Below are 24,501 nucleotides of genomic sequence, written 5' to 3' on the forward strand. Positions count from 1 at the left end.
TGAATTTGATTCCACAAGACCCTTTTTCTCGAGTACAGACTTTCTTAGTAAAAATCACGGATCTCTTAACAGAGTAATCCACCCATCAATTTCAATGAATTTCTGACAATGATTTTGGATCTAAGGACAACTTTTGTAAATCGGCCGGTATCCATTCTTCTTACTGAAGAAATGGGAATGGTCACAAGGTTTTACTTAATTTCTGGTTCGAGAGATGGGCAAGAATCTTACTGGCCCACCATTCTCACGTGGTTGTGGTCTTACTATAAATTACTCGGATTTGATTCTTAAGGATTTTTCTTCTATTTATCTGATAAATTAACGATGATTTTTAATTATAAGAGAAAAATCCAAAATTATGAAAATTTATTCTTTCCTGGTCACAATAGAATTATAAATAGTTCTATTCGAGAATAATGGAATTTTATAAAGATAACTCTTCTTCCAATAATCCATTTATGAATATGCATACATCATTTTATTGATTTATTCACATAAAAATATCTTAAAATATTCTTTTCTTCATTTTGATCCTTCATATTAATATACCATATTTTTCTACATGAAAGTATGGTGAAAACTTCTCTTTTAATACCGAATTTAATTCATGCATTTTTCTACTTAAAGTACGATGAAAATTTCTCTTTTAAATAAATAGAAATATCCATATTTTGAAATATGCCAGAATTTCTTCTTTTAATCTTTAAAATATTTATATCTTGAATATCATGGGAATTCCTCTTTTTGCATCTAAATTTATGCATGAAAAAATAAATATAATAAAATTTCATCTTTCTTTATTTAAATAATTATGCATAAATATCATAAAAAATATTTTTCATAAATATGATAAAAATCATTCTTTTTGCATAAAAATATATAGGCCTAGAATATGATGGGAATTTCTCTTTTGTATTATTAATTTTATGCATAAAAATAAAAATTTTCTTTTTTTTCATGAAAAGTTTGCCATTTTCTAACTTAAATGAATACACATAATTAAAATGTGATAGGAACTCCTCTTTTAAGTTAAAATTTTATTTATGCATTCATAACATAATTATAATCATAATTATGATTAATTCTCTTGATTTAAAACATCCATTCATCATTTCTATAGGAGAATTCATATAAAATGTTAGCATAACACTCTTTCAACTTTAAAATAAGTTTATAGGATTTTTCTAAATCTTAAACAAGCTTTAAGAATTAATCATCATTTTTACTAGATTAAAATCATAAAAATACCTAATCTTTTTCTCTAGCTTGTCAAGCTTAGAGTTTTAATTAAGATAATGAGTTTATCATTAAGTCTAACCATCCTTCTAACAAGGATCTAACCATAAAGATGATTAATCTTTCCAAGAAAGAGAGGTTTACTAAAAACACTATAATTAATGTAAGATTCCTTCCTTCAGCGTTTGAGGTGTATAGGTGTAAGAACTTTCCCTTATAATTATTCCCCTCTCTGAAATAAAAGAAAGATCCTGTTTTGCCCTATTTTGGCTTGGAGAGAGAAAATGTCTAGAGGGAGGTAATCCAAAATTGAGATATTTTTGGATATAAAAATCCTCCTAGTGTCTAAAATGGTTTCCCTTGAAACATAAATTCAAAAAGAACTTTCCAATGTGCAATTGGAATTAATTAAAAATATGTATAAAGAAACTTAGCCTAAGGGTCTAGATTTTCAAAAAATTTTGGATTATGGTCCAATTAAGGTTCCTATGGGGGCCAATAGGATCAATCCAAGAGTGGAGAGGAGATAAATCCACTTTAAAAAAGAAAAATACCCAAAAATGAGTAAATGCCCACATAAGATGAAGAGTTGACTGAGTACAAGGTTTATTAGTAAAAAACTATGAATATTACTAAAAAATGAGATATTTTGGGTATAATGACACATTTTTGACACCTTGGTAAGGAGAAGGGGGCTCTTCAAGGAGGCACCTATTTCACATGTGTGGAGGAAATTTAAACTAAAAAATATTGTGATATTTTTATCTCTCCTCTCTCCTGGATCAAACCAAATCAAAAGGGAGCCAAACTAGGTCCAAAGTCCAAATTCAGCCAAACTGAACTTGGAAAATTCTAGAAACTAGTTGGACTTGGTTAGAGGCCTCTCTCACCTATAAATAGAGGACTTGGTTAGAGGCCTCTCTCACCTATAAATAGATCTTTAGCCCTTTGTTAAAAAATATGAGAACTATACCATGCCAGTATTATACTGAAATAATGATATTTTCTATTATCCTCTACAATTTGGAGAGAATGGAGTTTCTCTCTCTCTTCAACCTTCTTTGGAGCCTTTCTCAACATACTAACCAATTGATTCGGTGGGGGCCTCTCCAATGACTAAAGAACCAAGCAAAACAAGAGGTAAATTAGAAATGATTGGAAATTAGGATTCAACCGGAGATTTTTGTGGAGGATTATCATCATTGATACTATGGTTTCATTAAAAGACTGTTTTAAAGATAAGTGAATCTGCGAAAAAGGCAATTTCATATTGGGTGTGTAAGTGGTGTGACTAGCTTTAGGTTTGCAATAATATCTGGCTAGGGAGTCTGTTACCCAGGACAAAACCTAACCAAATTCCTAATTGGATCCCATCACTACAGTGGTTGGATGGTTGGCTAAGCCATGGGACTGGATGGGGTTAGGCTGGACTAATGGACCCGTAAAATGAGACTCAATTCTGTTATAGTACAATAGATGAAGTAAATCCCAGATAGTGATTGTTCTATGGAAAAGAATCAACGGCTGTGCCTCTCGATGGGGAAAAAAGCATTGGTCTCGATGATCCAAGTGCAAGTTTCTTCCTTGATCTGACCAAGTGACTTATTACGAGTTCGGTCGGATCAGTTTGGTCAGTAATGACCTTGACTATGTTAGAGTAAAAATATCGTGGAGGAATTGCCCATGCTTTTCGGGCGAGGGAGGTTTTTCCGGGTTTGGTTTTTGGGAGCACTTGATGCATGTAAGGACTGTTTTGGATGCTTTAAGAGCCAATGTTAGGATCTTTTGACGATTGGTGGTTTCAAAGACATGTCTACAACAATTATTAGTAAAATTTAAAGGAGAGCATTTAGTGAGTATTTGTAAAATTGAATGACAATTTAAAGACTCTAAATCATAGTAAACATGTTACACATCCCAATCATAATCCAAATTAATGATTCAAAATACCAAGCCTCTAATTCATATGGCATGAATAATATAGCTTTAATGGGCCAAACAGCTTTCTCTCTCTCTCTCTCTCTCTCATTCTATTTCATTATCTCGTTAATAGAGAGGGTTAAATTTCCATTGATGACCCCCCTCTAAAGCACATATAATTGCTTAGTGTAATGGTGAGATGTGCTATTTATAAATTAGGAAAACATATTTTGAAAGGAAAAACCTCACTTTTAGAAGCAAAATGTAGCTAAGGATTTATTAGAAAGGTGTGACACCATATGAGAAGACTTCTTTATTAATCACTATGGCTCCTAACGGCTCCCCAACATGGAAAAAAATAATAGCTTGTGATCCACAAAGGCTCTTGAAAATTCATCTCATGATAGGAATTTTTTTCTCGATGCATAGAAAATTTCTATGGTGTCAGAATCTCAATATCTAGCACTAATCGAGAGATGAAAATATCTCCATCTCCATCTTCGCGAGAGAGAGAGAGAGAGAGAGAGAGAGAGAGAGACAGAGAGAGAGAGAATTGCATTTAATGACGTCTAAGTGCTGGCGACGTCCGTCAAGTTCTTTGCCACCGGTCGAACTTTTTGGAATCATGTGTGAGATACCACTCCGTCTAGTGTGGTCCGATCGATCACTCTTTTGATGGTCAGAGACATGTGTGTAGGCGAGAGAGAGAGAGAGAGAGAGAGAGAGAGAGAGAGAGAGAGAGAGAGCTTTCGGTCATAGAGAGGAGAAATTCTCTCGATCCCAGTCAACTGCGAGAGAGAGAGAGAGAGAGCTTTGTGCATCTTCTGTAAACAATTTTATTTTAAAATGCTAATAAGGTTAGCTTTTGTTCTGTTGGCCATTTTTTATTTTTTTGCGCCCCTATTACTATGAGTTTTCCAAAGGACCTCCACATTATTTAGTAAAGGGCATGCATGCATAACACAAGTGGCATGGAGCTCATGAGGCGCACATGTAGACGTCGTAGTCGGTGCCCGTGGCGCAGGCCTTGGTCTCGTCGGGGCCTCCGTTGTAGTAGCAGGCGCCGGAGTTGGCGGCAGTGCACTCGACGGTGGGGCAGTTGCCGTTGGTGGGAACTGCACTCATGGCGCCGTTATAGCCGGCGATTTTGGAAATGTCGTAGTAGTCGTTGCCGCCGCTGCTATCGACCGTGATCTCGAATTGCGTGACGCCGGAGGGAGGCCCTGTGTTGCAAGCCTGCCCGCCGCACCCCGTGTTTGTAATCGCCCACATGGTGCCCCCCACCCAGCTCCCCGAGGCGCCCACCGACCATGTGCCGCCTGGGCCTTGCTCCGAGCACGCTCCGCCCACGTTGGGCACCCAATACTTGAAGCACACCGTGGAGCTGCACTGGTTGTGCATGCGTATTGTCGTTGCCTCCGCTCTCATCATCTCTGCAATATGCAAGTAACGACAGCAGACGACGTCATTCACGTCAAACCAAGCGCGCATAGTACACACACACACACACACACACAGAGATCAATACAAGCCAGTTTCTAACACTCATCATTATAGGTGCCTTACCGAAGCTAATGAAGCAGCAAGTCACCATTACACACAGTATCGCCTGCACTCTAGCCATGGCTGCTGCTGCTGCTGCCTCCGCCAAATTCAGCTAAAATTGGTGTGTTTTGTGGAATCACCTTGTCGCGCAGCTCTGTTTATATAGGCAATCTATGCGTGCATTTTAGGCTTCTATTTTCTTGCAGGGGCGGGTCATTTGCCTGGTTTCATGAAGTGCGCCTCCTTTTTCAACACGTTCGTGATCCTTTTTCTCAACTTTCCGTTTCACGATTGAAGAGAGAGGAGTTACGACACAGCTGCTATTGAGAATATGTTCCCCAATTTTGGTTTTCTCCATGAAGACAACCAGATCAAATGGGACTCTGCAGACCCAATCGCTACCACGCCGCGCACACACAGCATACCTACCAAGTATATGATGATAGCCTCAGTCAAGAATGGAACTCTCTAGGAGGCTACCATGTTTTATTAAAAACTTTCCTTTCTTTTGAAGCGCAACTTTTTTTTCCCATTCTTCTTCTTGTGGTGGAGATGTTGACCCCCTGGGAAGGAAACTCCAATCTTCAAATTCTAGCCATGCCTCTAAATTCAAAAGGAACTTGTGACACAAGGCTAGATTCAAAACAAAAAAAAAGAAGACTTTGCTAGTCTTTGCTACAAAAATGTATATATCAAACTTCCTAGTTGTTAATGTAACAAAAATTTCTTATATAGACGTCAAAGTCAACGGTTTGAATAGCTATATAGATTAACACCTTTGGTAGATAAGAAGAAACACGATCAATTGACTTGGAATCCCGTAGGAATGAATGTAGAAAAATTATACTAGATAAGAGATAGGATTGCTTTTTATAAAATGCTCTCAAGCAAAATACATTATATACAAATCTACCTAGCTAGCATTTCATCAATTTATATTAATTAGATAAAATAGCATCAAAAGTTACTGTTGAATATGTCAACATTGAAATAATTCTTGGATAGCCACTACCTTCAACTAATTCTTGAATAGTTATAGTTCGTTTTTCTAATAATAAAAGATCATTGATATCTTTCTGAGGAGTAATTTGTTTATGCGTAGTCTCTAAAAATCTTTCTTTTAACACTAGTCTTTTAGCAAGAAACCTTAATGTCCTTTTACTAGCATTGTTTGAAGAATTTGATAACTCAAAGCATAACTTATTTTCTTATACTGACTTGAAGTTTCATGGAGAGATTCAAGTTTAGCCATTATGAATCCCCACAAATAGAGAAAACAAGTATTTATTATCACCTATTTTACACTCAGCAAAATAGGACAAGAAACTAGGATGAAGACAAGTTTTGACTTAAAAAAAACACAAATTTGGGTAACATATGTGTGAATTTTTTGTCAAAGTAAAATTATTAAAGGATCCTTTTCATGAATATTAGACCAAATAATGAATAATCAAGTGGGTTTTCAGTCTCAAACACCCCAGGGGGTCACTCTATATAACACCTACGTGTAAAAACATAAAGAACATGTATTTATTAAAAGCCCCTCTTTCATGTATAAAACGTGTGAATACCCCTATTAAATATATCCCCCTCCGTGCACGCACCTGTTATGCTACATGCTACCGAGTGACCCCCCCCTAAGCAAAGAACATAGATAATTCAATTCCGTAGCCTAAAAAGGAGATTTAATTTTTAAGTATTCTTTTTAAAAAAACACTAAATAGCTAGTTTTCAAACTAGAATATGAACTTTCTATTATGTCAATTTTTGTATTAGATTTTTCTTCAGGCTAAATAGCCAATTGGATAAGGTATTATATCTTTGCTTTGAGCTTATGAAAATTGCACATAAAGACAAGAGCGTTGCAAGAAAGTACAAATCATAAAATGATAATTTTATATATTAAATCTATTAATACTATTTAATATGTATTTTTATCAAAGTTCAATTGTAATACAGCCAGAAAATATTCATTGAAGTTTTTATTAATTTTTAGATATTATTTCTTATTTTTAGTTTCAAAAAATAAAAAATATTGAGTAATTCATTAGCTTTCTTTATAAGAGGCTATATATTAATACAAGATTGTTTTCATTAATTTTTTTAAACTAAGATGGCATAAATATGTTGACAACCTTCTTGTGAGTGTGTCAACAAGCATAAATTTATTGAATTTTAAATCGATGTAAAGAAACTCTCCTCTAGAATTTAATGCATAAACTTGAATCTATATGTATTAATGACTATTTCAACTAAGATGGCATAAATATGTTGACAACCTTTTTGTAAGTATCAATAGACATAAAGTTATTAAATTTTAAATAGATGTAAACAAAATTTCCTCTAGAGTTTAATGCATAATCTTGAATCTATATATAATAATGACTATGTTAAAAATGTTTTTTTTTCCAAGTTAGATTTTTTGAAGGGTTGTATTTGTAGTAGATGAAAAACTAGCTCAACAAACGTGGGCAAAAAATGAGTAGTGCACCTTAAGATGTCAAGAATCATGTCTTAGGAAACATCTTTATCTATAAATTTATTTTTTACATGTCATTCTAGTCCTAGTTATTATGAAACTTAAAGGATGGAACCCCTTTGTTTATGTGTAAGTCATGAAAATTATTATTTTTAGCCCTAAAAAGGACACTTTTATCTCATGTTAACCTACAAGACTGGTGCTAAATTTTTTTTGGTCAAAAATAGAAGAGAATCTATAAATATGCTAATTTTTCTTTACATGTGCATTGTGCATCTGTGCGAGAGAGAGAGAGAGAGAGAGAGAGAGAGAGAGAGAGAGAGAGAGAGAGAGAGAGAGAGAGAGAGAGAGATGTAGCATTATATCATAGTGATGCGTGTGAATACACTTAGGACCATCGGGGCACTTTTTCCCTCACTAGGAGGTTTTTTCCCCCGTTCGTATGTACACCCTCTTATCTACTCATTTTGGTGTGTGTACTTCTCTTTTGTATCTGGCACACATTTTCTCATTCTAATCTAGTGAGTTTGTTTGCTCTCAAGTTTCTCTATCTTGTGTGTGTGTATTGTTGTAACCCTAACCCTAATTTAAATAATCGGTATCAGAGCTACCTTCCTTGACACTTGATCTCCTCATGACCTTGTTTTTTTGTCTTGGATTTAGATTTCCTCTTAGGAGAAGAAGGTATATACTGTAGTGTGTTGTATACAATGTATAGAAAATTTTTGGGATCTGCGGTGCGATTTGGGCATGTTTTGGGCACCGCAAGGTTTCCGCAAACGTTCTAGTGAGGCGTCATTTTGGATTGGTTCTGATCGATTTTGGGTGTTTGGGCTGTGCAGCCCGGCAAAACAAAATGGTGTGCAGCAGCATCTACAGTGTCTTCAACAACATCAATCATCATACCCTAGTAACACTCTATTCTCTACTCTGTGTTATTTTTCATACACTTTGCAGGTGATTTAGTTAGTTGGCAGCCATTCGGGGTTTCATTTAGTGAATACTCAATACTTGGAGTGTGTTGAAAGCTTTTGCATTTGGTAGATAGTCATGGTTGGCAATAGTGATGTATTCAACATGTTGTCTACTGAGGACAAATTTGATAGGACTAACTACCCATTGTGGTCCTATATGATGAGGCATGTACTGGTTGCTAAAGGACTTTGGAATGTGGTCAGTGGTAGTGAAACTCATCCTGTTTCACAACTACTAGTGCAACTAGGTGCTACAGACTTTGGAATGTGGTCAGTAGTTGTGAAACTCATCCAGTTTCACAACTACTAGTGCAACTAGGTGCTACAGGCATATCTAAAGTAAAATCTGATACAGATGTGGCTCCTCCACATACACCACCAGTACCTCCCACTGCTGCTCAAATGAGATGGGATGGAAGAGATGCACAGGTACATGCATTGCTTACACTTTCTCTGAAGCGAAGCATTATTCCTCATATTCAGTCCTCATGTAAGACTTCAAAATAGGCATGGGATACACTTGAGCATTGTATTATACTAGGTGTGCAATGAAGCACATGTTACATATCTGCGCAAACAACTGGATTCTGATCACATGAATGAGGGAGACTCAATGGATAACTTCTTGACCAAGATCAAAGATTTTAAGGAGCAGCTCGCTAGTGTCGATGAGATATATTGTGATAGTACATTGGTGCCCAAAGTTCTCAATTATTGCTTATCAAAGTTTTACCTCTACCGTTAGACTCATGATGAAGGGAAATCCAAATGCCCTTACATTTGATGAGCTGGTTTCAATACGCATTCTAGAGGCAAAACAAATCTGTTATGCGAGTTGGTGAGACCAAGCTTTTGTTGCCAGAAAGGCAAAGGTAAATCTTCTTTGCATGGTGGCTATAAGCCAAAATCAGAATCCTCAAGTAAGGATATAGAGAAAGAAGGTGTTAAGCCTAAAGAGAAGGGCAAGTGTCACTATTGTAGGAAACTAGGGCACTACATAAATGACTGCAAAAAAAGGCAAGTATTTATTATCACCTATTTTACACTCAGCAAAATAGGACAAGAAACTAGGATGAAGACAAGTTTTGACTTAAAAAAAACACAAATTTGGGTAACATATGTGTGAATGTTTTGTCAAAGTAAAATTATTAAAGGATCCTTTTCATGAATATTAGACCAAATAATGAATAATCAAGTGGGTTTTCAGTCTCGAACACCCCAAGGGGTCACTCTATATAACATCTACGTGTAAACACATAAAGAACATGTATTTGAAAGCCCCTCTTTCATGTATAAAACGTGTGAATACCCCTATTAAATATATCCCCCTCCGTGCACACACTTGTTATGCTTCATGCTACCGACGAGTGACCCCCCCTGAGCAAAGAACATAGATAATTCAATTCCGTAGCCTAAAAAGGAGATTTAATTTTTAAGTATTCTTTTTTAAAAAACACTAAATAGCTAGTTTTCAAACTAGAATACAAACTTTCTATTATGTCAATTTTTGTATTAGATTTTTCTTCAGGCTAAATAGCCAATTGGATAAGGTATTATATCTTTGCTTTGAGCTTAAAAAAATTGCACATAAAGACAAGAGCCTTGCAAGAAAGTACAAATCATAAAATGATAATTTTATGTATTAAAATACTTGTTAAATCTATTAATACTATTTAATATGTATTTTCATCAAAGTTCAATTGTAATATAGCCAAAAAATATTCATTGAAGTTTTTTTTATTTTTAGATATTATTTTTTATTTTTAGTTTCAAAAAATAAAAAATATTGAGTAATTCATTAGCTTTCGTTATAAGAGGCTATATATTAATACAAGATTGTTTTCATTAATTTTTTTTAACTAAGATGGCATAAATATGTTGACAACCTTCTTGTGACCTCTCTCATAATATGTCCATGAAGTACATACTTAGGACTTCATCCTAACTTGCTACCACACACTCTTGAAGCGAGAATAACCATAATTACTCTGTCACACCTTTATGGGCGCCCGTAAAGGTGTTGTAGCTTTGGACACTATTGCTTCATGGATTCCTTAGTTACAATGAGGTGTCCATAGCACCAGAGAACCAGCACAAGACAGCTTTCAATACAATGTGGGGGACATTTGCATACAAGGTTATGCCCTTCAGCCTCACCAATGCCCTAGCAACTTTTCAACGGTTGATGTGCACAGCCTTCAAGGACCACTTTTACAAGTGGTTGGAGGTATTCATTGGCAATCTGTGTCCACACTCTCGATGGGCAGACCATCTGGCCTGTTTGAGGAAAGTGTTGAGCGATGTCGATTATATCGCATATCCCTGAACCCTTTAAAGTGTCAGTTTCAGGTCAAGCATGGTGTGATATTGGGACACATTGATATTGGAGCTACCACCACCCACGAATTACAAGGGTGTGTACAAAGATTCATGAGCTATACACATGGGGTATTATCCCCGCTTTATAATTTTCTATGCTAAAATTGCCAGACCATTGTACAAGCTCCTCGTTGTCTTTGAATGGACTGAGGAATGCCAGGAAACATATGATCAACTAAAGCAAGCATTGGCTAGCGTGCCAATTCTATGACCATCCAATTGGGATCTCATATTTCACGGGCAATTTGATGCATCAAATTTTGCTATATTGGGTGCATACTAGCCCAGCCTCGTGAGTTCAAATTGGACTATCCAGTCTGCTTCACTAGTCGTCGTCAGCTAAACGATGCAGAGGTGAACTACACCACCACGGAGGGGGAAGGATTGGCCATGGTTTACGCCATCAAGAAATATCGACATTACCTCTTGGCAAACAAATTCGTATTCTTCGTGGACCATCAAGCCTTATTATACCTAGTGAATAAGCCTTGCACCATAGGGAGAATCACACGATGGTTGCTATTATTGTTGGAATTTGACTTTACAGTCATGGTAAGAAAAGGAACATAACATGTGTTAGCCGATCATATGTCAAGAATTCCATATGAGTCCAAATTTAGCCAAACTGAACCTAGAAAATTCTAGAAACTAGTTGGACTTGACCTCTCTCACCTATAAATAGATCTTTAGCCCTCTCTCACCATGCCAGTATTATACTGAAATAATGATATTTTCTATTATCCTCTACAAATCCTCTACAATTTGGAGAGAATGGAGTTTCTCTCTCTCTTCAATCTTCTTTGGAGCCTTCCTCAATATACTAACCAATTGATTGGGTAGGGGCCTCTCCACCAATGACTAAAGAATCAAGCAAAACAAGAGGTAAATTGTGAGTTTATGGTCTTTTTCTTAATCTCTAAATGTTTCTCACTTCTCAATCCCTCTCAATCCTGAGAAGTATTCAATCGAATGGCTCTTTAATGCAATTGAAACTCTGTAAAGAATTTTAGTGATGATAAATTTTATAAAGTTTCCATTTATGCTTAAATTAAATGTTTTTTTTAAAGCATATCTCTCTCTCTCTCCCAAAGAATAGCCATTCCTATGACCTATTCTATATTCAAATGATGCTTCTCATGAAGCAATTCTCAAATCTAAAAGTAAATTCTATGCTTATCAAATTTGAGGCGGCCAAAGAAGTGGCTTTTTAATTCTTTTATGCTATTTAATTTATGAAAAACTTGGGAATCAAACCCATAATTAGGTATTGATCTAAATAATAGTTATTCTATCATATGGTATTACTAAACTTTATGCTTTCAAAAATATTAAAAATTATCAGTAATAGTAGTGGAGCTATGGCAAAATTTTTAAAAAATTAACACATGAATCATTTTCATTCATAATATGAAAAGAGGACTTCCTACCATATTCTAGGATTAATCATCCTAGGTTAATTGACCATGAAAAAAATGATTTTAATATTTATGCATAAATAGGTAATTAGCAAAAAGAGAAATTTCTAGTAATTCATTTTTATGATGAAAGAGAAATTCCCACCATATTTGGAATTCCATCATTTAGATGGAAAAAGAGAAATTTCTTGCATATTGGAATTAATGGATATTTTATTTAAATTCAAAGATAAATTTTAGATAAATTTATTTTATCGATGAAAAATATTTAAATGGTAAAAGAGGAATTCCTATGACATTTGGAATTCCATCATTTAGATGGAAAAAGAGAAATTCCTAGCATATTGAAATTAATGGATATTTTATTTAAATTCAAAGATAAGTTTTAGATAAATTTATTTTATCTATGAGAAATATTTAAATGGTAAAAGAGAAATTCCTATGACATTTGAAATTCCATCATTAAGATGGGAAAAGAGAAATTCCTAGCATATTGAAATTAATGGATATTTTATTTAAATTCAAAGATAAATTTTAGATAAATTTATTTTATCTATGAGAAATATTTAAATGGTAAAAGAGGAATTCCTATGACATTTGGAATTCCATCATTTAGATGGAAAAAGAGAAATTCCTAGCATATTAAAATAAGGGATATTTTATTTTAGATGAATTTATTTTATCAAAAATATTTGATGATAAAAGAGGAATTCCGATGACATTGGAATGCAAATAATCAAATGCAAAAAGAGGAATTCCCTTGGTAATTGAGATCCAAGAAATTAAATGGGAAGAAGAGGAATTTTTAGTATAATTCAATTTATGATTATTTATCAAAAGTTGAAATATGAGTAGAATTGATTTCTGTAAATCCCATGAATTCTTTTATTCAAAAGAGGAATATTGAATATAATTCAATTGAGGAATTGAGAAGAAATATGGACGTCGAGAAAAAGAACCTTTAATTAGGCCAAGCAATTGGTAAAAATTTAGAAAAAGTCTCATTATTGGTATCAAACTAGAAAAAGCTATTCAATGGGAATAGCATGTAAATGGATGTGATAAGATGAAAATAGGATGCGATAAGATGTAAATGGAATGCGATAAGATGTGAATGGATGTGATAAGATGTAAATGGAATGCAATAGGATGTGAATGGATGTGATAAGATATAAATGGGATGCGATAAGATCTATATGGGATGTGATCGGATGTGAATGGATGTGATAATATGTAAATGGGATGCGCATGGTTGTTGTGGCTGATGCACCCGCACCGAGTGGTGCAGAGAAGAAGGAATCTACAAGTTTTTCTCAAGATGAGTGGGCATGAACTGTACATTGTAGTTATGACCATTCTGGTCATGATGTATGCACTTGACGGGGATTCACTATATGTAAATCCTCTATATCACGTGCATTCAAGGCCTAATTTAAAAACCCCTTATCTGTACGTTTTGCATGAATAAAACACACCCTTTATCTATTCAATCTATAAACACCCTCTTTAAATGTTACCCTTCTGTATGTAAAAAATGTGTAAAAACGGATATTGAAAAACTCCTTATGTTGAACCCACATGATATACTTACATATTTATGAGTGACCCCGCAGAGTATAGGCATGTCAGTGGTGGCAGAATCAGATGCTTGGTACTTTTACATTGGTGCTAGTAAGCACATTACTTCACAAAAAAAAGTGTTCTCATCTATGGAATCTATCCCGAGTGCAGGAACTGCCACATGTGAAAATGGTGCCTCATATCCTCTCAAAGGAGTTGGTAGAGTTGTGCTCACTGCTACAAATGGGGGCGCATTTGCTCTTTCTAAAGTTTTATATGCGCCAGGCATTAAGATGGTGAAATTTGTGGATGATAGATGGATAAAAATGATGTTTATTCTATCATTTTCTTAGGTACCTTGTTTCATGGCCTATACAAGATGGATGTATTTGAGACATTGCAGTATGATGCTTGCTTAGTCTTTACAACTCGTGCTATGAGTCATGCAGAATTATGGCATGCATGATTTGGCTATCTGAATTATGGCAGTTTGTTATGCCTTCAAAGGCATGATATCGTGTCGTCTGAGTTGCCAACTCTTGAGACTCCTGCTAGACATGTATGTGAGGATTGTATTCTTGGTTATATACATCGGGCATCATTTCCAAAGGATGGTTCTTTGAGAGCTATTAAGAAATTACAGCTTATACATAGTGATGTATGTGGTCCTGTGAGGACACCATCTATTGGGGGAAATTTCTACTTCGTCACTTTGATTGATGAAGGTAGCTGGGTGTATCCATTAAAGCAGAAGTCAGAGGTTTGTATGTGCTTTAGGCACTTTGTACACATGGCTACAAATGCATGTGAATGTACGGTTGGCACCCTTCATTCAGATCGAGGGGGGGAGTATATGTCCAAGGAATTTCATGCATATATGGTTGAAAAAGGCATAAGGCATTAATGTAGAATGCCATACACACCTCAGCAAAATGGTGTGGCTGAGAGGAAGTATAGGTCCCTCACAGAGATGGCACGATGTATGGTGAAATCCCAAGATTTACCTCATGGTTTTTGGTTAGAGGCAACTATGTGCATAAACTGTGTTAAACAAATGCCCTACCAAGGCCTTGCAGTCTAAAACTCCTTATGAAGCTTGGCATGGCAGGAAGCCTTATGTGGCTCATTTGCATATTTTTGGTTGTCTTGCTTATGCTCTTGTGCCTGAGCAACAACATAGTAAGCTTGATAAGGCCGTTGTTATGGGCTACCACACCTCCAAGAGGGAACTCAACACATTCACCTAAAGGATGAGAAATAGATCCCAAATGTCATAGGGCACTTACCAATGCCTTAAACTTGAGTCCCTTGAGGCCTCCAAGCTTTCTTGTTAAGCTCCAGCCTCCAACCTCCACCTCCACGCTATCACCGTGGAGTTGCACGCTTTCCTCTCTACAAATGGGTGCTTGTATTCTTTGATGATATTTTGATATATAGCAGATGGGAGAAGGAGCACTTGATGCATGTAAGGACTGTTTGGATGCTTTAAGAGCCAATGTTAGGATCTTTTGACGATTGGTGGTTTCAAAGACACGTCTACAACAACTATTAGTAAAAATTAAAGAAGAGAATTTAGTGAGTATTTGTAAAATTGAATGACAATTTAAAGACTAACTCATAGTAAACATGTTACACATCCCAATCATAATCCAAATTAATGAGTCAAAATACCAAGCCTCTAATTCATACGGCATAAATAATATAGCTTTAATGGGCCAAATAGCTTTCTCTCTCTCTCTCTCTCTTCTCTCTCTCTCTCTCTCTCTCTCTCTCTCTCTCTCTCTCTCTCTCTCTCTCTGTTTCATTATCTCGAGAACCTCTCAAGAAATTATAAAACATGATAAATCCTCAAACTTTGACATGATAAAGCAAGGGGGAGTGAACAAGAGAGCGGGTGGGGTGAGTAGAGAGTGAGAGAGATGAGTGATGAGTGAGGGGACGAGTGGCATTGCATGCAAAACTAGGAGGTTTTGTGTATAATACCCACTTTTAGAACCAAAAAGTAGCTAAGGATTTATTAGAAAGGTGTGACACCATATGAGAAGAATACTTTATTCATCACTATGGCTCCTAACGGCTCCCCAACATGGAAAAAAATAATAGCTTGTGATCCACAAAGGCTCTTGAAAATTCCTCAGGATAGGAATTTTTTTCTCCATGCATAGAAAATTTCTATGGTGTCAGAATCTCAATTCTGGCACTGATCGAGAGATGAAAATATCTCCATCTCCATCTTTGCGCGCACACGTGTGGATACCCCTATTAAATATATCCCCCTCCGTGCACGCACCTGTTATGCTACATGCTACTGTTTTAAAAAAACACCAAATAGCTAGTTTTCAAACTAGAATACGAACTTTCTATTATGTCAATTTTTGTATTAGATTTTTCTTCAGGCTAAATAGCCAATTGGATAAGGTATTATATCTTCGCTTTGAGCTTATAAAAATTGCACATAAAGACAAGAGCCTTGCAAGAAAGTACAAATCATAAAATGATAATTTTATATATTAAAATACTTGTTAAATCTATTAATACTATTTAATATGTATTTTTTATCAAATTTCAATTGTAATATAGCCAAAAAATATTCATTGAAGTTTTTTTTATTTTTAGATATTATTTTTTATTTTTAGTTTCAAAAAATAAAAAATATTGAGTAATTCATTAGCTTTCGTTATAAGAGGTTATATATTAATACAAGATTGTTTTCATTAATTTTTTTTAACTAAGATGGCATAAATATGTTGACAACCTTCTTGTGAGTGTGAACAAGCATAAATTTATTGAATTTTAAATCGATGTAAAGAAACTCTCCTCTAGAATTTAATGCATAATCTTGAATCTATATGTAATAATGACTATTTCAACTAAGATGGCATAAATATGTTGACAACCTTTTTGTAAGTATCAACAGACATAAAGTTATTAAATTTTAAATAGATGTAAACAAAATTTCCTCTAGAGTTTAATGCATAATCTTGAATCTATATATAATAATGACTGTTAAAAATGTGTTTTTTTCGAAGTTAGATTTTTTGAAGGGTTGTATTTGTAGTAGATGCAAAACTAGCTCAACAAACGTGGGCAAAAAATGAGTAGTGCACCTTAAGATGTCAAGAATTATGTCTTAGGAAACATCTTTATCTATAAATTTATTTTTTACATGTCATTCTAGTCCTAGTTATTATGAAACTTAAAGGATGGAACCCCTTTGTTTATGTGTAAGTCATGAAAATTATTATTTTTAGCCCTAAAAAGGACACTTTTATCTCATGTTAACCTACAAGACTAGTGTTAAATTTTTCTGGTCAAAAATAGAAGAGAATCTATAAATGTGCTAATTTTTCTTTACATGTGCATTGTGCATGTGTGCGAGAGAGAGAGAGAGAGAGAGAGAGAGAGAGAGAGAGAGAGAGATGCAGCATTATATGGTAGTGATGTGTGTGAACACACTTATTAGGACCGTCGGGGCACTTTTTCCCTCACTAGGAGGTTTTTTTCCCCATGCGCGTATGTACACCCTCTTATCTACTCATTTTGGGGTGTGTTCTTATCTTTTGTATGTGGCACAATTTGTTCATTCTAATCTAGTGAGTTTGTTTGCTCTCAAACTTCTATATCTTGTGTGTGTGCATTGTTGTAACCCTAACCCTAATTTCAACAATTGGTATCAGAGCTAGCTTCCTTTGACACTGGATCTAGTAGTTTACCTCCCTCCTTTCACAACCCTTGAAATACCCTCTTAGGAGAAGAAGGTATATATTGTAGTGTGTTGTATACAAGAATACAACAATTTTGGGATCCATAGCACGATTTGGGTAGGTTTTGGGCACCGCAAGGTTTCTACAAACGTTCAGGAGAGGCATCATTTTGGATTGGTTCTGCTCGATTTTGGGTGTTTGGGTTCTGCACGACAAAAAAATTGGTGTGCAGTAGCATCTACACTGTCTTCAACAGCATCGATTGTGAGAACCCTGTCCCCTTTGCGTGGGCTCCTGCGGGGCGTTGGCAGCGGAAGCAGTGGGCAGCCTCTCGCACGTAGAGCAGGGATTCCCACTCGGGGCCTCGCCCCCACGAATGTCCAGACAAGAGACTAATCCGATGGTTCCTCCGAAACGGAGACCAGAAAAAACTTCCTCGCCCGGGAAAGCACGAGCGATTCCACTAGGGAAACATCTAAGGGAAGATTTATCTAACGCGTCAAGGCCTTAATTATCCTTTCTAATGTGACTGAACCCGTAGTAGGTCACATGGCCAGATCAAGGAAGAGACTTGCACTTCCCCCTTAAGCGAGGCACTGCCCCCGCTGATTCTTTCCCACATAACAAGAATCTTCTTGGGACTTATTCTAACCAAAGCAACTTGAATGTATCTAAATTGTATCGTAGGAATCCACCAATCTAGCCTAACCCCAATCGGCCATGGTTAGCCAACCACTCTATTGGTGGGATCCCTTTATATAGAAATTTGGTTGAGTTTTGTCCCGGGTACTAGGGAAACGAGTTCCCAGGCCCTCTAGATAGCGCTCATGTAAAATACCATTTAGACACACCACTTACGCACCCAATATGAAATTGCCTTTTACAGATTCAGCAGTCTTTAAAAAAGACTAGAAATGAAACCATCGTATTTCGAATCATAATCCTCCAAAATATCCAGTGCATTGTTTTACCCATATCTTCCTTGACATATGCATGGGTGTCCTAGAAACCCGCGAGCCCGTGCATCGCCTGGTCAGACCCTCTAGGATCCTCCTTAGGTGTCCTAGCACTTCACTTAGGGATCACTTCGTCGGTACTACTCGCCCATCATACCGGAAACACACCATTTTAACCATATGGAGGCTAGTCAAGACCTTGGCAGGCTTTGCCACCGCGAGTGACATCCTTTGATAACTCCCTGCCAGCTGTTGCAACGAAACTCTCCTTTGTTTAAACCATAGGCCAAATGCTTCCTCCAGCATTCTGGTGTAAGAGTACTTTTCAAAAAACAGAGTTTCTATGCAAGTGATAATTTCCCGTTGAACTTGATTCCACAAGACCCTTTTTCTCGAGTACAGACTTTCTTAGTAAAAATCACGGAGTAATCCACCCATCAATTTCAATGAATTTCTGACAATGATTTTGGATCTAAGGACAACTTTTGTAAATCGGCCGGTATCCATTCTTCTTACTGAAGAAATGGGAATGGTCACAAGGTTTTACTTAATTTCTGAAGAAATGGGAATGGTCACAAGGTTTTACTTAATTTTTGGTTCGAGAGATGGGCAAGCATCTTACTGGCCCACCATTCTCACGTGGTTATGGTCTTACTATAAATTACTCGGATTTGATTCTTAAGGATTTTTCTTCTATTTATCTGATAAATTAACGATAATTTTTAATTATAAGAGAAAAATCCAAAATTATGAAAATTTATTCTTTCCTGGTCACAATAGAATTATAAATAGTTCTATTCGAGAATAATGGAATTTTATAAAGATAACTCTTCTTCCAATAATCCATTTATGAATATGCATACATCATTTTATTGATTTATTCACATAAAAATATCTTAAAATATTCTTTTCTTCATTTTGATCCTTCATATTAATATACCATATTTTTCTACATGAAAGTATGGTGAAAACTTCTCTTTTAATACCGAATTTAATTCATGCATTTTTCTACTTAAAGTACGATGAAAATTCCTCTTTTAAATAAATAAAAATATCCATATTTTGAAATATGCCAAAATTTCTTCTTTTAATTTTTAAAATATTTATATCTTGAATATCATGGGAATTCCTCTTTTTGCATCTAAATTTATGCATGAAAAAATAAATATAATAAAAATTCATCTTTCTTTATTTAAATAATTATGCATAAATATCATAAAAAATATTTTTCATAAATATGATAAAAATCATTCTTTTTACATAAAAATATATAGGCCTAGAATATGATGGGAATTCCTCTTTTGTATTATTAATTTTATGCATAAAAATAAAAATTTTCTTTTTTTTCATGAAAAGTTTGCCATAGCCTGCAATTATTGAGAATGTTCAATTTTCTAACTTAAATGAATACACATAATTAAAATGTGATAGGAACTCCTCTTTTAAGTTAAAATTTTATTTATGCATTCATAACATAATTATGATTAATTCTCTTGATTTAAAACATCCATTCATCATTTCTATAGGAGAATTCATATAAAATGTTAGCATAACACTCTTTCAACTTTAAAATAAGTTTATAGGATTTTTCTAAATCTTAAACAAGCTTTAAGAATTAATCATCATTTTTACTAGATTAAAATCATAAAAATACCTAATCTTTTTCTCTAGCTTGTCAAGCTTAGAGTTTTAATTAAGATAATGAGTTTATCATTAAGTCTAACCATCCTTCTAACAAGGATCTAACCATAAAGATGATTAATCTTTCCAAGAAAGAGAGGTTTACTAAAAACACTATAATTAATGTAAGATTCCTCCCTTCAGCGTTTGATGTGTATAGGTGTAAGAACTTTCCCTTATAATTATTCCCCTCTCTGAAATAAAAGAAAGATCCTGTTTTGCCCTATTTTGGCTTGGAGAGAGAAAATGTCTAGAGGGAGGTAATCCAAAATTGAGATATTTTTGGATATAAAAATCCTCCTAGTGTCTAAAATGGTTTCCCTTGAAACATAAATTCAAAAAGAACTTTCCAATGTGCAATTGGAATTAATCAAAAATATGTATAAAGAAACTTAGCCTAAGGGTCTAGATTTTAAAAATTTTTGGATTATGGTCCAATTAAGGTTCCTATGGGGGCCAATAGGATCAATCCAAGTGTGGAGAGGAGATAAATCCACTTTAAAAAAGAAAAATACCCAAAAATGAGTAAATGCCCACATAAGATGAAGAGTTGACTGAGTACAAGGTTTATTAGTAAAAAACTATGAATATTACTAAAAAATGAGATATTTTGGGTATAATGACACATTTTTGACACCTTGGTAAGGAGAAGGGGGCTCTTCAAGGAGGCACCTATTTCACATGTGTGGAGGAAATTTAAACTCAAAAATATTGTGATATTTTTATCTCTCCTCTCTCCTGGATCAAACTAAATCAAAAGGGAGCCAAACTAGGTCCAAAGTCCAAATTCAGCCAAACTGAACTTGGAAAATTCTAGAAACTAGTTGGACTTGGTTAGAGGCCTCTCTCACCTATAAATAGATCTTTAGCCCTTTGTTAAAAAATATGAGAACTATACCATGCCAGTATTATACTAAAATAATAATATTTTCTATTATCCTCTACAATTTGGAGAGAATGGAGTTTCTCTCTCTCTTCAACCTTCTTTGGAGCCTTCCTCAATATACTAACCAATTGATTGGGTGGGGGCCTCTCCAATGACTAAAGAACCAAGCAAAACAAGAGGTAAATTAGAAATGATTGAAAATTAGGATTCAACCGGATATTTTTGGAGGATTATCATCATTGATACTATGGTTTCATTAAAAGACTGTTTTAAAGATAACTGAATCTCGGAAAAGGCAATTTCATATTGGGTGTGTAAGTGGTGTGACTAGCTTTAGGTTTGCAATAATATCTGGCTAGGGAGCCTGGGAGCTATTTTCCCTGGTTACCCAGGACAAAACCTAACCAAATTCCTAATTGGATCCCATCACTACAGTGGTTGGATGGTTGGCTAAGCCATGGGACTGGATGGGGTTAGGCTGGACTAATGGACCCGTAAAATGAGACTCAATTCTGTTATAGTACAATAGATGAAGTAAATCCCATATAGTAATTGTTCTATGGAAAAGAATCAACGGCTGTGCCTCTCGATGGGAAAAAAAGCGTTGGTCTCGATGATCCAAGTGCAAGTTTCTTCCTTGATCTGACCAAGTGACTTATTACGAGTTCGGTCGGATCAGTTTGGTCAGTAATGACCTTGACTATGTTAGAGTAAAAATATCGTGGAGGAATTGCCCGTGCTTTTCGGGCGAGGGAGGTTTTTTCGGGTTTGGTTTTTGGGAGCACTTGATGCATGTAAGGACTGTTTTGGATGCTTTAAGAGCCAATGTTAGGATCTTTTGACGATTGGTGGTTTCAAAGACACGTCTACAATAATTATTAGTAAAATTTAAAGGAGAGCATTTAGTGAGTATTTGTAAAATTGAATGACAATTTAAAGACTCTAAATCATAGTAAACATGTTACACATCCCAATCATAATCCAAATTAATGATTCAAAATACCAAGGCTCTAATTCATATGGCATAAATAATATAGCTTTAATGGGCCAAACAGCTTTCTCTCTCTCTCTCTCTCTCTCTCTCATTCTATTTCATTATCTCGAAAACCTCAAAAAAACCTCAAAAAACTTGGAAAAACCTCAAAAAACTTGGAAAAACCTAAAGAAAACCTGCTTCTGACATGTGGGAGTCACATTCCTTCTCCTTCTCCTTTTGATGGTCAGAGACATGTGCGTAGGCGAGAGAGAGAGAGAGAGACAGAGCTTTCGGTCATAGAGAGGAGAAATTCTCTCGATCCCAGTCAACTGCGAGAGAGAGAGAGAGAGAGAGCTTTGTGCATCTTCTGTAAACAATTTTATTTTAAAATGCTAATAAGGTTAGCTTTTTTTCTGTTGGCCATTTTTTATTTTTTTGCGCCCCTATTACTATGAGTTTTCCAAAGGACCTCCACATTATTTAGTAAAGGGCATGCATGCATAACACAAGTGGCATGGAGCTCATGAGGCGCACATGTAGACGTCGTAGTCGGTGCCCGTGGCGCAGGCCTTGGTCTCGTCGGGGCCTCCGTTGTAGTAGCAGGCGCCGGAGTTGGCGGCAGTGCACTCGACGGTGGGGCAGTTGCCGTTGGTGGGAACTGCACTCATGGCGCCGTTATAGCCGGCGATTTTGGAAATGTCGTAGTAGTCGTTGCCGCCGCTGCTATCGACCGTGATCTCGAATTGCGTGACGCCGGAGGGAGGCCCTGTGTTGCAAGCCTGCCCGCCGCACCCCGTGTTTGTAATCGCCCACATGGTGCCCCCCACCCAGCTCCCCGAGGCGCCCACCGACCATGTGCCGCCTGGGCCTTGCTCCGAGCACGCTCCGCCCACGTTGGGCACCCAATACTTGAAGCACACCGTGGAGCTGCACTGGTTGTGCATGCGTATTGTCGTTGCCTCCGCTCTCATCATCTCTGCAATATGCAAGTAACGACAGCAGACGACGTCATTCACGTCAAACCAAGCGCGCATAGTACACACACACACACACACACACAGAGATCAATACAAGCCAGTTTCTAACACTCATCATTATAGGTGCCTTACCGAAGCTAATGAAGCAGCAAGTCACCATTACACACAGTATCGCCTGCACTCTAGCCATGGCTGCTGCTGCTGCTGCCTCCGCCAAATTCAGCTAAAATTGGTGTGTTTTGTGGAATCACCTTGTCGCGCAGCTCTGTTTATATAGGCAATCTATGCGTGCATTTTAGGCTTCTATTTTCTTGCAGGGGCGGGTCATTTGCCTGGTTTCATGAAGTGCGCCTCCTTTTTCAACACGTTCGTGATCCTTTTTCTCAACTTTCCGTTTCACGATTGAAGAGAGAGGAGTTACGACACAGCTGCTATTGAGAATATGTTCCCCAATTTTGGTTTTCTCCATGAAGACAACCAGATCAAATGGGACTCTGCAGACCCAATCGCTACCACGCCGCGCACACACAGCATACCTACCAAGTATATGATGATAGCCTCAGTCAAGAATGGAACTCTCTAGGAGGCTACCATGTTTTATTAAAAACTTTCCTTTCTTTTGAAGCGCAACTTTTTTTTCCCATTCTTCTTCTTGTGGTGGAGATGTTGACCCCCTGGGAAGGAAACTCCAATCTTCAAATTCTAGCCATGCCTCTAAATTCAAAAGGAACTTGTGACACAAGGCTAGATTCAAGAAAAAAAAAAGAAGAAGACTTTGCTAGTCTTTGCTACAAAAATGTATATATCAAACTTCCTAGTTGTTAATGTAACAAAAATTTCTTATATAGACGTCAAAGTCAACGGTTTGAATAGCTATATAGATTAACACCTTTGGTAGATAAGAAGAAACACGATCAATTGACTTGGAATCCCGTAGGAATGAATGTAGAAAAATTATACTAGATAAGAGATAGGATTGCTTTTTATAAAATGCTCTCAAGCAAAATACATTATATACAAATCTACCTAGCTAGCATTTCATCAATTTATATTAATTAGATAAAATAGCATAAAAAGTTACTGTTGAATATGTCAACATTGAAATAATTCTTGGATAGCCACTACCTTCAACTAATTCTTGAATAGTTATAGTTCGTTTTTCTAATAATAAAAGATCATTGATATCTTTCTGAGGAGTAATTTGTTTATGCGTAGTCTCTAAAAATCTTTCTTTTAACACTAGTCTTTTAGCAAGAAACCTTAATGTCCTTTTACTAGCATTGTTTGAAGAGTTTGATAACTCAAAGCATAACTTATTTTCTTATACTGACTTGAAGTTTCATGGAGAGATTCAAGTTTAGCCATTATGAATCCCCACAAATAGAGAAAACAAGTATTTATTATCACCTATTTTACACTCAGCAAAATAGGACAAGAAACTAGGATGAAGACAAGTTTTGACTTAAAAAAAACACAAATTTGGGTAACATATGTGTGAATTTTTTGTCAAAGTAAAATTATTAAAGGATCCTTTTCATGAATATTAGACCAAATAATGAATAATCAAGTGGGTTTTAAGTCTCAAACACCCCAGGGGGTCACTCTATATAACACCTACATGTAAAAACTTAAAGAACATGTATTTAAAAGCCCCTCTTTTATGTATATATCCCCCTCCGTGCACGCACCTGTTATGCTACATGCTACCGAGTGACCCCCTAAGCAAAGAACATAGATAATTCAATTCCCTAGCCTAAAAAGGAGATTTAATTTTTAAGTATTCTTTTTTAAAAAACACTAAATAGCTAGTTTTC

At 35.9% G+C, this 24,501-nt stretch overlaps 1 protein-coding gene across 1 annotated transcript; it reads right to left on the bottom strand.

The window, feature by feature from the left end:
• Window positions 1–4,134: 4,134 nt before the first annotated feature.
• Window positions 4,135–4,780, bottom strand: LOC147607662 (pathogenesis-related thaumatin-like protein 3.7). Its single transcript, XM_086790793.1, has 2 exons — window positions 4,723–4,780; window positions 4,135–4,589 (listed from the first exon to the last, which is right to left on the bottom strand). The coding sequence occupies exons 1-2, from the start codon at window positions 4,778–4,780 to the stop codon at window positions 4,135–4,137; spliced, it is 513 nt and encodes a 170-aa protein (XP_086646919.1).
• Window positions 4,781–24,501: the final 19,721 nt, after the last annotated feature.

Source organism: Cibotium barometz, chromosome 55, assembly GCF_041138505.1.
Source record: "Cibotium barometz isolate CiBa-2024 chromosome 55, ASM4113850v1, whole genome shotgun sequence".
Lineage (NCBI taxonomy): Eukaryota > Viridiplantae > Streptophyta > Polypodiopsida > Cyatheales > Cibotiaceae > Cibotium > Cibotium barometz.